Raw genomic sequence first — 17,257 nt, 5'->3', positions numbered from 1 at the left:
TTGTTCCTAAATATCTTTATTTGGGAAAACAAGTAGGAACACAGCAGAACCAACTGAGTCCACTCACATAAAAATACTGTGCACAAAACTTTTTGAGCTGCTCAGAGTTTAAAAAAACAAATCAGGAAGGGCAGAGGTAATTTCCTCGAATGCCAGTTGAAAGTGAACAGAAACAGTTAAGTACGGAGTATCCTAACTCTCCAGGAAGCAGAAGTTCACAAACGTCTCTAGAAGCAGATATTGTGGACATCCCATTCCATGGAGGCTCAGAACTGCACTCATACAAGACAGAAGCTGAAGGCCCAGCTCAATCCGTATCGCTGTCACTCTCCGCCTCCTTCACATCCACACTGAACTTGTACTCCTGGTCGCAGCCCATGTAGGCATCACTCATGAAATAGAGGGTGTAGTTGTGAGTCCCAGTGGCTGGTGCCACAAAGTCCAGTTTCACCTAAAAGGAGACAGAGCATGAACTGGGGTGTGAAGGGTTTGCTCCACAAGGAAGAGATGGGGTGAGAAGCAAGCTCAGAGGAATGGGGCTCCATGCACACCCTGTGCTGAGAGCTGGGCAGGAAGGAACTGGAGAGGTCGCCCTCTGATATGAGGGTATAGACATTGATATGACCTGCCTAGCAGAGCAAGTGGGAGAAACAACCCATTCCAGGATTCCCACCTCCTTGCAGGGGGGCCCTTTGCAGACCACTCTTCATTTTGAAGCGTCATATTTTCTGTCAATCAGTGACAGTTATGATAAGCAGGACTGTGGGTATTCTGCAATTTAACAGAATGCAGGAAACACAAGGAAATTGGCATTGGGCGTAAGCTGCTGCTTCTAGCAAGTCTTGCCTCCTCTCACTCTTATTGCATGGGGTGGCACTTGCGGCCCTCCAAATGTTGCTGAACTATCTCCCATCAGCCCATGGGAGTTGCAATTCAGCAGCAGGTTCCCCACCCCTGCAAAGCCATGTTTTAAAGTGTGTGTACAAAGCCTGCTAGAATCCCAGAAGCTGCAGGAGATGGGTTTTCAGCCCAATCAAGGATCAGCAAACCCCAATTTGCACGTGCTACATAGATCACATAATGCACTTGGATTTCCTGGGGCCAGAAGGAGTCCAGACCCTTGAGAATAAGCACAATTTTATTTTCAGTAATCCCAAACTTATCTTGTATTCTAAACAAAATGTTGAGGCCAGTAATACCAGGACATGGTCAATAAAGCCAACAAAAATCAGACTGCTGCAAGGCGTGTCAAGCTGTCCATTTGGGAGGAGTATGAGTTAGCTAAAGATCCCACCTCCAACATCCCACACACTACCCATCCTCCACCACCCCCAGCTCCAGCCTGAACAGAATTTAGGTGTGCTTATATAATAAGAGATGCACAGCATAGACTGTTCCTGTGATCCAAAATACGGGTTTATGGGGTGGGGGTTTAGAGGTTGAATCTTAGTCAAAGCTCTCTCCTGACATGGTTGCAAGAGTAGACCAGGCCTCTGGGGGTGGAGGAGCTAGTTTTACTGTGCCATCCACTATGTCCCTTCCTGCTGCTTCAGCAGGTTTTTTGAGCTGCTCAATTTTTCTGTTTGCTGCTAAGAGGCAGAAAATAATCTCAGTTGTTTTACATGAGTGATTGCCTGGATCCCTGTTAATGCTGCAGCCTTTGGGAGGCCAAAGAAGCCACACCCTTATGGTCTCCCTCACTTTAACCTCCCCTTTTGCTTGATAATTCTGTCCCATTGGCCAAAAAGCAGGAGGTCCTTAACCTACAATGCTGAGGATGCCCTGGCCTAACACAAGGCTCACGACAGCAGCAATTATGCCTCCCCATAAGGCTCTTGTAGAGGTGAAATGAGATCATCACGGTTGTTCCCCGATCACTCACCTTAGCCTTCTGCTGCAGCGTCAGTCTCTTGATGGAGATAAGGCTGTTGGATTTGGAGTCTCCAATCACTACCCACCAGCCTTCCTCGCGTTTCTGCAGATGAGAGGGGGAAAGTGAGGAAGACAACTTGTGACATCCTCCCTGCCCCTCTGCATCACAACCCTGTAGGTTCCAGCCCCATCCTACCCTTTACCTCCCGCAAGTGGGCCCAGCTGGACGGCATCAAGCACAGGCTGGGCAGGACTCGACATACCTGTGGGAAGAGGGGCGCAATCACTGGTCCAGTGACTTCTTCCTCTCGCTCCAGCTGCACCAGCACCACCACTGGCCCTCCGCTGAAGAAACAAACCAGATTAGACACACACACCTGGAACAATGTGCTAAGGGGAAGCATGCAAAGGTTGCTAAGTGGCCTGCAAGCGGCAACGTGCATAGAAGCCTACTTGGCAGCAAATCACATGGCAGAATCATGGTCTACAGTGAAAAATCAACCACAGCAGCTTTTGTTTTGAAAACGGAGGAAGCCTTTGTTATTTTGAAGGAAACCCTCTGAAAGGGCACAAAAAATGAAGAATAATCCCCCCCCCCCCCCCAGCTAAGTAACAAGAACTGCTTGGTCAAATTTACATCTTCTGGCTTTATTTTTCATTGCTATGCTCCATTACCTGCGAATACCATCCTTTTCCACCACTTCATAGGAAAGCTCAATGTTAGGGTAGCGGTTACAGAAGCGGGCCACATCAGCAATTTGGGTATCAGAGAGCTGCAGCAGGGCATTGCGGTCTTCGTCCTCCATTTCCATTATGTCGAACACACTCTCCACTCCCTGCAAAAGGGCAGACATGGGATAAGCCAGCCTGGGTGGCCAAGGAAGGAGCAGGTTCCTGGTAACCGCACTGAACAGCTGCGGTGGAACAACCTCCCCACCTCCCTGCCTGAGTCTGCTCTCACCTTCTCCGTGCAGCGCTTGATGTGCTCAGAGGTGAAGTGGGGCAGCTGCTTCAGGTAGGAGTCCTTTGACCACATGGCCTGGGTGACCATCTGGGCCAGCTCCATGGCAGCCAGAGCAGGACTCAGCCAGCCGTTGCTGGACAGAACATCCACGCAAGCTTGGATCAGACGAATTGCCTGGGAGAAAAGACAGAACAAAGGAGCTTAGCATCCCAGACATCAGCAGAAAAGGGGGAACAATGCCCTCAGCTAGCCAAGCTTCAAATACGAGACCAAATGGGAATGGGCAGCATCTGTTGTGAACTCGCCCTGAAGCAGCAGGCAGCTGTGGGTGCCCCCTCCCAGCTGTGTTTTTGCTCTCGCCCAATACCTTGCTGAGAATCTCCTCTGTGTCAGACTGGAGCTCTGCACTCAGCTGCATACGTGACAGATGAGCCTGAAGCAGAAGGTTCGTTTTGACATGGGGGTCATTGAATTTGGGGTTATTCAGCTTGTGAGGCACTTTCTGGGCAAGCTGAGGAAAGGAGAGAAGCAACATTCAGCACACAGTAATGTTCTCTATCTCTTAGCACCAAATGCAATCACACACACAATTTGCGGGAGCAAGACAGATTGGAACCCAAAGATCAGCACCCTCTCACCCAGAGGGGGCGGGGGCTTGAGGTGCAGCATAAAAGACAGGCGACACTGCCATGCGGAGGACAAGTCTAGAGCTGGCAAAGATGTAGCCAGCAGGATGTAGAGGCCCTGCTAGCCACATTGGCCCACGGATCTACCATTTAGTGGTATATGGATATATTTATTATTCAGCTTTAAAAGGTCATCACAGACTTCAGAATTTGAAACTACAGAAGTGAAAGTTCTCTACGAACGAAACGGAGGACAAAATGTATGCAATGAATACAGACTGGGGAACATAAGTACACATGTACAGCCCAGTAGGTTAACTGTATTTGGTTCTATAAACTTAGCTCTCAGCCACTGGAAATGTTACCACTTTTACATACATAATATATTTTTCCCAACAAGTACCAACTTCTATTTTGGTTTTAAGTTGTTTTGTTTTTAAAGCAGATCACACGTTTAAAAAATATTTGGAATGCACATAAAGCAGAAAGAACTTTTCACAAACGAACCAACCCCACACAAAAATCTGTTCAGACAATAACAATTTCCCAGTTTTTTAAAACCAGGTTTGCCTATCTTAAAAAATATATACATAAAAACCTTTTCTAAACAATTCAGTCTTCACCAACTTTGCACAAGAAAGGCCTTAGGAGGGAACTCCTAGTTATGGAGCCCTGCTCTGTATCCTCATGGATTTATCTCAGGCAGGTGGATGCTAGAGCAGGATCAGGACCACTTGCACTGCATCTAACTTGTGTTAAATTATTTCTTCCAAATCTATATATTTTTTAATGTTTTGCTAAACCAGAATTTGAGAAGGACTGGGGTCCTCTGCTCTTGGAGAGAAGCCAATGGGCTGTATATAATTTCCCAAGTCAACCAACCACCCCACCCCCACCCCCCGTGCCCATCAAACTGAAGAGCTGACTCACCTGGCGCAGTAGGTTGTCCTCATGGTGCCGGATGGGAATGTTCTCATACTCAGCAGCATTGGAAATGATTTCAATCAGCCCTCGCACTTTAGTCTTGGCATTCAGGGACATGCTGAAGAGCTCTAGAGGTGGTGGTGGGTTTTTAATAAAAGAAAAGGTAGCATCAGGTATGAGGCTCAGACAACAAGCAACACACAGCATGCCATGCACAGGTGCCATGATGTCCGTAACTCCCAGCACGCTCCTTACCAATGGTGGTGTAGTTGATGTAGTAATAAGCTGCAATCATGCCCAAGTTCAAAGGCGCCACATCCATCTCATCCTCAATGCTGATACACTTGGACTGCTCAAGGTCACTAAGCGTCTGCTCCACCAACTCTGACAGGTGGTCACTGAGATGCCTGTGCGAAACTCCTGAACAAAGAGACAAAGGAAGACAGATGCTGCACATCCACAGGGGCTGGAAACATAGGACCTTGAAATAATCTTTGTGTTTTATTACTTCAGAACCAGTACGACTTTGAGGAACGACAGTGTGAAAACATAAGAAATAATCCTTCTCCATTCCCCTCCCTCTTGTCCAAGCGTGTGGCAGGACAGAGGCACAAAGCACCAAAAACAGGGGCAGGGGTTGGGATTCGGCTTTCCCACCTTGCAGGTTGTAGTAGTTGGGATTCTGAGTCATCCTGCGATACAAGAAGGTCCAGGTGAGATAGTCGACAGCATCCTGCTTGTTCTCAATGGTCTTGGTGACGATCTCAGCATTGAAGTGATCGTGCATGCAGTGGTCTAAATGAGACTCCACTGGCAGGGGCTCGTATAGGAACTTCTTGAAGAAATCCTTTGAGTGGGAGAACCAGAGTGGCATTTTTAGTGTGTCAAACAATTTACGAGTTTCATAAAGATCTCCGCTCTGAACAAAGGAATACTCAAATCCAGACCGGAAGAGAAACACTGCCTCAAGCAAACCTCATGCAGGGAACATAGGGAAGAAATGTGATCCTAAATTTCTTCAGCCCCCCCCCCCCCAGCCCTAAAGAACATGCAAGTCCACTCATTCCCTGCTGTTTGCTCACCTTCTTGGATCCCTGGCACATAATGACACAACGCCCCTCATCGTCCTGCAGTGGGCGGTTTGCATGGCCCACCATCTGCAACACATCGTAGATGGGGTAATCCACATACCTGGCACATAGGAAAGTAAATAACTATGTTAATAGAAGCAGAAGGCAAAAGGTTTAGAATTCTGTAGAGGGGAAACTTCTGCAATATGCAATTGTCATGACAAATTCCAGATTCAGTCTGACTGGCTGAAAGTTAAAAGGTCAGACTTACTCTAGTTAGTTCATTTTCTGCAAGGGATGGAGGAGATCCAATGGGTTGCTTCTCCTGCTCATCCATGGATCTCCCTCCTCCACCGCACCAAATCATCACATTCCCTTGTGAAGAAAAAAGGGCAGGAGCTTGGAAAACTGAAGAGGCAAAAATTGCACAGGAATCTTCACCAAGGGCTGAGGGGTTCTACTTAAAGAAGGAAAGGCCCACTTCAATTCCTTCTGGCCTCTTACGAGAATACCAGTATTTGGCCACGTATTTTCAGTTGCCCAAATCACAAGAACCAGCAATGTGTGTTGTTGATATGACTGTTTCAATCTGCAGAGGAATTAATACTTGGACTCTGGGTCAGATATTATATTCTGTAAACCATAGCTAAATGGCAGCTATTGATAAAGGTAATGCATGAGACACATGAAAACCCATTTTTTTCCACATCAGTGTTACTCTAGGAGTAAGAAATATACATCTGGTTGACCAGCTTCTTGATTATTCCAACTTGTGCCTGAGCAGCCAGGCTTAAACAAGGCCTATCTTAACAACAAAATCAAAACCAGCCCCAAATGAGATGTTCTCCTTTAGTGTCTGGGGTGAGCCTCACTTTCCCTTTCACCACCCTGGGCTTCTTTTCCCATTCCTCACTGCATAGCCCAACAGTCCTCACCTTTCCCGTGGGCCCAGAACCCAGCAACCCAACTCCCTTCACTCACGCATGGATCTTGCCATTGTAGTACTGCGTGTCCATGATGATCACCAGGTGAGACGCTACATTCATTCCCCAGCAGAGGCTCCGCGAGGCCACCACCACCTGAATGGCACCTAACAGAAAAACAGAAGAGCAGAACAGAACTAGATGAGAACCAATTCACAGCCCAGCTGACAGGGGGAGAACACATATAGAAGCAGCGCAGAACAGTCAGCAGTTTGCAAAGTATGATTCAGACACCTAAGCCCTTTCATGATATTATCCGGTGTAGAAAAGAACATACACAGTTGAAGGGGTGGAGCCTGCCACCACAATGCTACCCCCTGACATTTCTACTATATCAGATTACATCTGAAAAAAATCTAGATTTCTAATTTCCTACAGGTCACCAAGAAACCTAATCATACACTGAGAATAATATTGCATAAAGGAAGATATGTAGGTTGCTTGATCTGCATCATAGGATGGCCAATTACTGAATTCTCAGGGGCGGCGAACTTGATTTTGCACACAAACTGAGTAGTTGATCGCCTCATTATTATTATTTATTGAATTTATATACCGCCCTATACCCGGAGGTCTCAAGGCACTTCACAATGTTGCTGGAAGAAATGCTTAGGAAGAAAAGCTTCTCAAATACAGAACACATGAGCTCAGGAAACACATACATAAGCATGAGAGGTGTAACATAAAATGCTCAATATCTCCATTTATTTAAAATATTTTGAAACATTTCAACAGTGAGGCGGGTGGTAAACCAACAAAATCCCTAATCTGTCCTGATTCCCCAGTGCCAGGAACACACACTCTAGATTTCCCTGACTGGACAAAGAGTCTGGAGATAGAGAATCTCTATAGACCAGTGTTTCCCAACCGGTGTTCCGCGGCACACTACTGTGCCGCGAGACGTTGCCTGGTGTGCCGTGGGAGGGAGGCGGGCGAGTCGCACGGCGTCTCGCGGCAGCGAGCCCAGGAAGCGGCCCAGCCGGCCGGGGTCGCCCGCCTGCAGCAGCGCCTCGCACCCGCACGAGACCTGCTCCGCCGAGAAGCGGGCGAGCGCGGAGGATCGGGCGCGGCGGAGGCCAGCCCCGCGCTTGGAGAGGACGCAGCAGCCGTCGCCAAACCCGATCCTCCTCCTCCTGCTCCGCCACCGTCCTCTGGCTCTCGGCCGGGAGGAGCCTGCGGCGACGGGGCGGGCGCCGAAGTTGGCAGAAGTTGGCGCGCCTCCTCGGCAGCGCCTTCGTCCTCCTCCTCCTGCCTCTGCTCTCCTCCGGCGGCGGGGGCGCGCCGCCCTCCCCGGCCGGGGGGCTCGGCGGGGCCCGCAGGGAAGGAGGCCATGTTCGCGGCGCGCGGGATCGCGGCCCCCCTCGCCCGCCTCCGGCCCGCTCCCCTCCCCCTGCGCGCTGCCCTAGCCGTGCGGGTCTCCTCCCCCTGCGCCGCCGTCCCCTTTCCACATCCTAGGAGCCGCGGTCCGCCTACCGCCCCCGGGCCGCGCCGCGGCTCCCAGCCCGGGCTGGCCTCCGCCTCCTGGGACGCGCGCCCACCCCCGCGGACCCCCAAACTTCGGAGCAACTCTCCAGACGCTTCTCCCCCGCCTCGGTCTCCCTCCTTTCCACTTCTCTTCCCCCCTTCCTTCCCTCTTTCTTTCTCTTTCTCTCCCACCCGCCTTTCCTTCTATTAACTTTCCTTTCCCCTCCCTTCATCCTTCCTACTTTTACTCCTGGGCTCCTCCCCCCTTTGCGCAGCCACAAATCAATCTCTCTCTCTTTTTTCCCCTCTCTCTCTTCTTTGCTCAGACGCAAAAAAGCGCCGCTTTTTGGAAATCCGGACTGCTGTCCCCGCTGAAACGATACTTTAAAAAAGGAAGAACCCACTGGCTCTTATTTCTGTTTAAAGCAGTAGATCCCGAACTCTTTTGGCCCACTGCCCCCTTGGTTCCACATCCCCCAGTGTCCCCTATGCTTACTCTATAGAAAGCATTACAGGGGTTGACGCGGCTCGCTAAGGAAGATATTAATAGAATTCTGCATTTGGGGGGAGACCCTAACAGTCATCTACCATTACCTTCTATGCTGTTACTATTTTTTTATTTTTTTTTACATAAGTAAAAAGTGACCTTTCCCCATCTGGCATGGTGGTGTGCCTCGAGATTTTTTTCATGACACAAGTGTGCCTTTGCCCAAAAAAGGTTGGGAAACACTGCTATAGACCACAGCAACTCCCCCTCCCTGACCCTTGAGTATGGCCTGATGTTGCACTGAGTACCCAGATGGGAACAGCTGGGTGAGACCAACTCCACCCTGTTCACACACCCAGGTTTCAGTGATACATGCCAGATCAGCCTTCTCATCCATAAAATCATGGATGTGGGAGATTTTATTCTGGGTCGACCTGGCATTCAACAGCAGCAGCTGCAGACCCAAGGGTTGGCTGATATGACAACCACAATTCCCCAGGTTGGAGGAGGGGCTGGCACACAGTATAGCCACTGATTGCCTGAGCCGTGTGCCCCTTACCTGGCCTGCCCCTCCTCCCACACCATACCTCCCCCTACCCAGAACCACTGTAATTGGGGCTCCTCCTGTTCTCCTCACTCCTCTCCTCCTAGGTACATCCCACAAAATGCCCTTACAACTCAGTTAAAAACCATTAAAACACTAAAAAAAAATATGAAAAACAATTTAAAAGAAGTATCTCAAATGAATAAAAATCAACAACCGGGAGCCTGATCTGATTATCAGTCTTGTACACAGCCATCCCTGATTTACATCTTAGTTACTACCTTGTGGGTTTTTGGAATTTCCCCCCTGAATAGAGACATTTCTTGATGGTGCCTGATAATCCCTCATTTTCTAAATTGACCCATAAATCTGCAGTCTGCTCCCACCCCACTTTAAAGGTAAAGGTACCCCTGCCCGTACGGGCCAGTCTTGACAGACTCTGGGGTTGTGCGCTCATCTCACTCTAGAGGCCGGGAGCCAGCGCTGTCCGCAGACACTTCCGGGTCACGTGGCCAGCGTGACAAGCTGCATCTGGCGAGCCAGAGCCGCACACGGAAACGCCGTTTACCTTCCCGCTAGTAAGCGGTCCCTATTTATCTACTTGCACCCGGGGGTGCTTTCGAACTGCTAGGTTGGCAGGCGCTGGGACCGAGCAACGGGAGCACACCCCGCCGCGGGGATTCGAACAGCCGACCATGCGATCGGCAAGCCCTAGGCGCTGAGTTTTTACCCACAGCGCCACCCGCGTCCCTCACTTTACCTGAGCCAAAAAGCTGTTCCACAACTCTTCGCTCCATGGAGGTCAGTCCCTCATGCAGGTATCCCACCCCGTTCACCAGGGTCTCCTTCAAGGTGTTGTCGTTCAGCTTGTCCAAGTAGGGAGCCACATCCTTCTCAGTGCAGTGCAGGAACCTGGCAAGGAGCAACAAGCCAGACCAAAGTCAGGACAAACTTCCTCATTCAGTCAACAGCCTCCATCCTCTCACCCAAGAGACTGGTGAAGGGCGACCCCCTCCTGTCCCCAGAACCTTAAAAGCAGGCGGGAACCATCAACTGTCAGTGACAGAGTTTCTCATCAACACTTCGCATTTCCCTCAACAGCTTTTGTAAAGCAATAATTCTGCCGCAGCAGATTTAATTTCTGGACAGAAAAGTAGCAAGTTGAGAAACTCTCATCTCTGCAAAATCCAGTCTACAGTGGTGCCCCGCAAGACGAATGCCTCGCAAGACGAAAAACCCGCTAGACGAAAGGGTTTTCCGTTTTTGAGTTGCTTCGCAAGACGATTTTCCCTATGGGCTTTTTTCGCTCCCCCCCCCTTTTTCTAAGCCGCTAAGCCGCTAATAGCCTTTTAGCTGCTAAGCCTTTAATAGCTGCTAAGCCGCTAATAGCGCTAAGCCGCTAATAGGGTTGCTTTCCAAGACGAAAAAACCGCTAGACGAAAAGACTCGCGGAACGGATTAATTTCGTCTTGCGAGGCACCACTGTACTTCCAACATCCTTTGCCCATGTTTGGCCCTCACAAACTTCATTACTTCCATATCTTCTGCCCCAGACTGAGCTAGATATCCTTCACCCCAGATCCTCCAGCACGTAGACATTAAGCACATACACATCCAGCCAAATACAAATTAAATAAGGGGGCCCATCACACCCATTCTTTCAGATTATTCATATTATTTCTTTGTATAAGAACAAGGATGAAGGAGGTTTCCCAGCCCACTCACAGGTCCTTATAGTATCAGTGGAAACAGTTGGTCCTAGCAAGTGTTAACCACTTTCAATTTTAACCTGAGGATGGTCATTTGTCCAGTTTTAATTTTAACTGTTATTTATTTGAATTAATTTTGGGATGCATTTTAGTCAATTGATTGCTTGTTTTTATGCATATTATATTATTTATATGATGTTAGCTGCTCTGAGCCCGGCTCCGGCCGGGGTACAAATAAAATTGTATTTTATTTTATTTATTAAGTATTAAGTAGCCAAAGTCACTGAAAGATTGCAGAGGGAAGGCGTTCCAAAGAGCAGGTCCCTCCCTATTCTTGAACAGCTACATCCAGTGTAGCTCCAGTGTCCTTTTATAGCTTCTTGCCCCTTCTCAATTACTGACAGGGGTACAATAAAAAGGAATCACACACAGGCTGCAAAATTCAGCTTCTCCTCTTGTATCATTAAGTTATCTGGAGCACAGATTACATGATGCCCTGCCCGTACCTTTGTCTCTGGACATCTGAGGCGCAGGTGGTGAGGATGTCAATGGCTGTGAGGCGCGTCTGCTTGCGAGACGGAACAAACACGATCACTGGCTTCTTTGGAGAGTGCTTCATGATAGCATGATAGACTGGCTTGGCCATGGACAACAGGCGGGTCTGGGTGTGGCTGATGTTGAAGCCCTTAGGAGCAGCGAAAGAGAAGAGAGAGGGTGATGATGATGCCAAACCTCAGTGCTTGGAAGAGGCTAATGGAAGGGTCCCAGGTTCGATCCCTAGGGTCTCCAGGCAGGGCTGGGACGAAGGCCTGCCTGAAACCTTCCAGAGCTGCTTCCTGCCAGTATTGACTGTACAAGCCGAATGGCCCTTTGAGCTAGATGAATGTCAGCTTTCTATGTTCCTAGAGTGGTGGGGGGTAGGAACTTACTTGGATGTGTAGCTCCAGGGGCACAGGGCGCACGTTGGGGTGGAAGTTGAAGGTGGCTGTGGCACTGCAGCCTAGCCAGTGGGCCACATCCTTGGCGTTGGACAGTGATGAGCTCAAGGCCACAATGCGGATGGGCCGCTCAATCTGGGAGGAGATGTAGCGCATCCGGGAACAGATCACCTCCAAGACCGGCTGCAGAAGGAAGCCAAAGACACCTGGGTTATTTCAAGCACCCTCAGCCATTCCACATCTAGGTATTTTCATCAGCAGGTCAGGAAAGACATAGCATTAAGTGCTCGAGCCTCACACATGCTTTTGTGGCCTTACAAATGTCACACAAAAGTCTAAAGAGAAACTAAAACTACAAAGGGCCAACTGAGAGGTACAATCCCTTTTGCCATCCGCTCCTCCTCAATCACCACTACTAGGGTCTTCAGTTCCAGCTCTTTGCTCAACCATCCCACCTCCCTTCAATCTCTTAGGCAAACTGCGGAAGAATTCCAAGTGATTATACCTCGGTGCAACCAATTAGTGTGAACAGGTGATACAATTAACAAGAGATCTCGGCAGGCTGTTTTTCATTTTGAGTATGCATAGATATGTAACTTGTATTGACTTTCTTTTTACAATGTTGAATATTGATATATTGCTTTTGTTTTCAGATCCCTCAAAACATACTGAGCTTTTTTGAAAATAAAACTCTAATTTGACAGCACATTAATATATATTCTCCTTTGTTTTGGGGTTCACTTTGAATGCTCAGTGGTTTTTGCATTTTCTTGATGCAACCACTGACATTAATACTTCAGTGTCCACCCTCTGGAAGGCAGATTTCGAGATGATTGAAGGACCCTGACTTTGACTAGCTGGGTAGGCAGAAAGCCTCCAACAGAGAGGTGACAGCTCTATAGGAAAAGCCCACAATCTTCACATCCAGCTGGCACCTGCTATTGCCAATCAACAATTACTAAAATTGACAATTTCAGTCATCATTTTTGATGCCCAACTGGTTCATTGGCAATATTTATTACTCAGGGGAGGGTGGTAGAACTGAGTTTTGCATCCAAATGTCCCCATGTTTAATCCCTACTATTTCCAGGTAGGTCTGGGAAAAGCTCCCTTCCGAAAACCTCAAGAGCTGTTGTTAGATTGTGTAGATAGACAATGCTGAGATAGGTGGTTCAAATGCCTGCTGACAGAAGGTGTCTTCCTATCCCTGGGTAAGTTATCTTTGAAAACCATCCGCAATAAAATACATGGACCTGTTTGGATGCCTCACATTCTGCTCAGCACACACTGGCTGTGGGAGCTACTTCTAATTGCAACCCCTTGTGCAATGTCAGGTGCTGCACAAGATGATGAGAAGGAGAGAGGTGCTTAGGGGATGCAACGGTTACAGATTTCTGTCTCCTTCTGTTGCCCAGAACGAGAAACTCCTCAGTACATAGGATTTGCAGCAGCTCTGCGTGGGAAACCCTCCAAGATAGAAAGGTCAGTGTCCTGCTTTCTCCCTCCGAGCCCCTTTGTGGCAAGCTGCATTCCCCCATGAGACTCACCCCATTCTCGCCACCAATGAGATGCACTTCATCCACAATAAAGAGGTTGACGTTCTGCACGTTCTTGCGCTGCTTCCAGCGCCGGGAAAGGATGTCCCACTTCTCAGGAGTGCTGATTATAATGTTGCCTTTGCCCAACAGCTTCAGGTCAGTGCTGGTCTCCCCCGTCAGCAAGACAACTTTCTTGAGTAGGCGCTCTTGGAACTTCTCATACCAATCCAGGAAGATCTTCCATGGCAAGAGGAAGAGCAGACAATGTTCTTAACAGCCGTCCTTCCAAGCACTCTCTTCCTCACACACACAAAGCACACCTTCTCTAGTTTTTCTAGCTTACAACCAACAAAGTGACCATCCAGACTTATCCACATATATTCTGCAATGCTTTTATTCCATCTTTGCAGAATCTGCAAAGATTCATTCACAAAGCAAAGAGAATAAGGAGGACAATGGGGAAGTAGAGAGATATAGACAAGTGAAATATACTTGAGTACTTGTCCCAGCTAAGGCCAACAGCTACCCCTCAGAACACCCTATCCAAACCCTCTTCTTTTGTTTTTCTGCCTGCAAAGCTTTCATTGGGAAGAGCAATTGATTAAAGCTATTCTTATCACCCTCCTGGAAAGGGCAGATTTAAAAATGATTAGGGAGTGCTGTACCTGCTCAGCAAGGGCTTCCATTGGTGTGATGTAGACACAGCGGCCTTCCAAATTCTGCAGCAACATCCTCAGAATGGCAAACTCAGCACAGATTGTTTTTCCACTGCCTGTGGGAGCTCCCACAAACACATTTTCATCACTGTTATAGACGGTGTTGAAAACTAGACCGAGAAAGAAAAGGCAAAGGAAAATTTCCCTATGGCCAGCAACAGTTACTCCAGAACCCACAAGAACCGAAAAGTATCCTTCCCCAGATGTGCCCTCTAGATGTTTTGAACTGCAAAGCCCATCAAATCCAGGCAACACAACTGGGGTCGATGGGAGCATCATAAGAATCACAGAACTGTAGAGTTGGAAGGGACCCCAAGGGTCATATAGTCCAACCCGCTGCAATGCAAGAATCTTTTGCTCACCGTGGGGCTCAAACCCATGAGCCTGAAATTAAAAGTCTCATGTTCTACTGGCTGAGCTCAGAGGCTTGCTGGCTGGGGCTCATGGGAGTTGCAGTTCAAACTATGTAGAGGACACCAGTTTGGTGAACGTTGCTAGAAGTGTCGGTACTTAAGAAAATAGGTAAAGGTAAAGGTAAAGGTACCCCTGCCCGTACGGGCCAGTCATGTCCGACTCTAGGGTTGTGCGCCCATCTCACTCAAGAGGCCGGGGGCCAGCGCTGTCCGCAGACACTTCCGGGTCACGTGGCCAGCGTGACAAGCTGCATCTGGCGAGCCAACGCAGCACACGGAAACGCCGTTTACCTTCCCGCTTGTAAGCGGTCCCTATTTATCTACTTGCACCCGGGGGTGCTTTCGAACTGCTAGGTTGGCAGGCGCTGGGACCGAACGACGGGAGCGCACCCCACCGCGGGGATTCGAACCGCCGACCTTTTGATCGGCAAGCCCTAGGCGCTGAGGCTTTTACCCCGCGTCCCTAGTTACTTAAGAAAATAAGAAGAGCCTATTATTTTATGTACTGTGGCTTGCCGTTGTTTTATTGATCATAGTTTAGAAATTATTTATTGTAACTCTTGAGTGGATTTCTGTTTAACTTTTATATGTTATTATTATTATTTAATACTATTCTAACGATTGTTGAGTGTTACTTTTTTGATGTAGGTTGCCTATTTTAAAGTATTACCACATTTTTGTATTGCATTAGATTGTTATAAGATGTACATTTTTTCTTTCTTTAGCTTGTAAACTGCCTTGAGTATTGTAAGATAGAAAGACGGTATACAAATTAAAAAATCATGATGATGCTGGATCAGGCCAATGGTGCATCGTATTCAGCATCCTATTTTCACAGTGGCCAACCAGATGCTTGTGGGAAACTCACAAGTGAGATCCAGGCACAAAAGGACTCCCTTCCTCTGGCCTCCAACAACTGGCATTCATCATGGCTAGTAGTGAACTTCCCCAGCAACAGACACAGCATCTGAACTTGTAACCACGTCTCAAACAAGCACCACATACCAAAGTGATGTTCACAAGGCTGAATCCCCCAGCTATGTGATGGTATGTCTGACAATTAAGACTGCAGTTCTGAATTATGCCATTTTGTGTTGTATGCTCCAGGCTGTTGGCACCTAATATATAATCCTATGCAGCTTCCCTCACCCCCACCCCTGCTAAGATGGTTCCTATTTTCTTGGCAGCCCTCCTCTTCACTGACTCAAGACCCGGCTGCACTGCCCACCTTGAGTCTGGATAGGATTGAAGAAGGGAAACTTGTCCTGGTAGAGGCTCTCAAAGGCGCTGTTCCGCAAAGCGGAGACAGGCAGTGGCTGCAGGTCCAGCAGCTCAGTTGGTGGAGGGTACTTCTCTGGAAGGATCAGATGTCGGAAGGACACAGGCAGCTGTGTCTCACAGGCTGAAATAATCAAGCACATAAACACAAAGAAGATGAGAACAGAGGATCTAGATCTGTTCTCTGCTTTTAAAAGAGGTATTCTTTGAATGAGAAGATCAAGAGAGAGAGGTCGGACCCAGAATGTTGTCAGAGGGCCTGGGGGAGTCACATTTTAGCCATGGCTGTGCTTGTGACAGGATATGGTGCTCTTAGCAAATGTTCAACAGGATCCCAGGTCTGTCCCCTAAACCCTGGAACATCAGGGTGTTCATCTTTCTTTTGTAGCTTCTGCACCCTGAGCAGCAGACTCCAAAGATATTTGCATACTCAGATGCAATCCAGGCATTCTCATGACGGTAGTTAGGGGTAGTAGACCGGTGGGGGTCTACTACCCCAAAGCCAATAATTGTCCTACGCCAATTCTGTCATTCAACAGAGGGAAGATTGGCCTCCAAGAGCTATGAAGCGTTTGGAACACAGGATAAACAGAAAAAAATTCTTTAAGAACTTGGACTGGACAGCTTCTGTAGATCCAAGGTGAGCATCTGTCCAAATCTGCACCCCACATAGTAACTGTCCTAACACTTTAACTTTAAACACTTCTGGTGCTGAAGATACATGATTGCCACCTTTTGTATGGAAAAAGCATGTCCAAATTTTGGCACTCTGAGACACTTTTTCCTTTGTGTATTTCTGATGTGCTGCCCTGTTGACTGAAAATTTGGACCAACACATTTAAAGACTTTAACTGGTTATCCGTATACCATCTGTGGGCCCTGTGGTGTCTTCAAGACTTTGGTAATTCACAGCCAGCTGTTCCTTTTGGAAGTATCCTGAGAATGACCTCGTCAAGCTTCTTAGGCCGACTGTTGTTTGAGATAGCAGTACCGTGTCATCAGCATATAGTAATAGATGGCTTTTGCGGCCAATTTAGGGGCATGATACTCTGGGGACGTTAATTTATATTTATATATAAATTAAATAGTGCAGGAGCTAGGATACAACCTTGCTTAACTCCCTTTGTAGCTGGTATGCAACCTGCGAGCTGCCCGTTTGTAGAGCAACGCACTTTCAGCGTGGTGTCTTTATGTAGACATTTAACCAAGAAAAACAATATTTTATGTATTCTCAAAGAATTTGAATTATCCCCCAGTCTTACTCAAGAGATTGATTTGAATGCAGCTTTCAGGTCTATGAAAGCTGCAAATAGCACACTCCCTGGTTTCTTAACCTATTTATCTATAAAATGGGCTAGTACAAAGCAATGGTCTGTGCTGGATCTACCTTGTCTACTCTAGCTAGCATAGTACAGGTGATGCGGCCTTTCCAGAAAATTTTCAGGAGTTAGGGTAATATACATTGGGAAATTTTCAGTTTGCAACATGAAAATTTCTGGTGCCCTAAATAGTAACTTAATTTAGCATGTTCATTCTATTTAGTAAACAAAGCTTAAAAACAGAACTGCCCAGCTTGCTTAAAACTGCATTTGCAGTTTGCATCCATTCTTCATTACCAATGAACTTAGGATATGGGACACTTCCCATGGAAAAATTTCCACTCTGCATCACTCCTGTGGCAAAACCGACCTGTTATGAACTATTGGAAGAGGTTATAGGGCAGCCACATTT

At 47.8% G+C, this 17,257-nt stretch overlaps 1 protein-coding gene across 1 annotated transcript in view; it reads right to left on the bottom strand.

The window, feature by feature from the left end:
* The window catches only part of SNRNP200 (small nuclear ribonucleoprotein U5 subunit 200), a 50,754-nt gene continuing 33,497 nt past the window's right edge, over window positions 1-17,257 (bottom strand). The window contains exons 29-45 of the mRNA XM_028741091.2: window positions 15,477-15,650; window positions 13,785-13,945; window positions 13,129-13,356; window positions 11,573-11,764; window positions 11,150-11,328; window positions 9,695-9,846; window positions 6,438-6,546; window positions 5,469-5,577; window positions 5,044-5,233; window positions 4,642-4,806; window positions 4,393-4,514; window positions 3,204-3,347; window positions 2,834-3,010; window positions 2,548-2,708; window positions 2,136-2,217; window positions 1,883-1,975; window positions 1-451 (exon numbers count right to left, since the gene is read on the bottom strand). Of these exons, the coding sequence (XP_028596924.1) occupies window positions 308-451; window positions 1,883-1,975; window positions 2,136-2,217; window positions 2,548-2,708; window positions 2,834-3,010; window positions 3,204-3,347; window positions 4,393-4,514; window positions 4,642-4,806; window positions 5,044-5,233; window positions 5,469-5,577; window positions 6,438-6,546; window positions 9,695-9,846; window positions 11,150-11,328; window positions 11,573-11,764; window positions 13,129-13,356; window positions 13,785-13,945; window positions 15,477-15,650 (2,582 nt within the window). The 3' untranslated portion in view covers window positions 1-307. The remainder of the gene's footprint in view (window positions 452-1,882; window positions 1,976-2,135; window positions 2,218-2,547; window positions 2,709-2,833; window positions 3,011-3,203; window positions 3,348-4,392; window positions 4,515-4,641; window positions 4,807-5,043; window positions 5,234-5,468; window positions 5,578-6,437; window positions 6,547-9,694; window positions 9,847-11,149; window positions 11,329-11,572; window positions 11,765-13,128; window positions 13,357-13,784; window positions 13,946-15,476; window positions 15,651-17,257) is intronic.

Source organism: Podarcis muralis, chromosome 7, assembly GCF_964188315.1.
Source record: "Podarcis muralis chromosome 7, rPodMur119.hap1.1, whole genome shotgun sequence".
Taxonomy (NCBI): Eukaryota; Metazoa; Chordata; class Lepidosauria; order Squamata; family Lacertidae; genus Podarcis; species Podarcis muralis.
The sequence above is the reverse complement of the archived record's forward strand: the minus strand, read 5'-3'. Positions and strand labels throughout refer to the sequence as shown.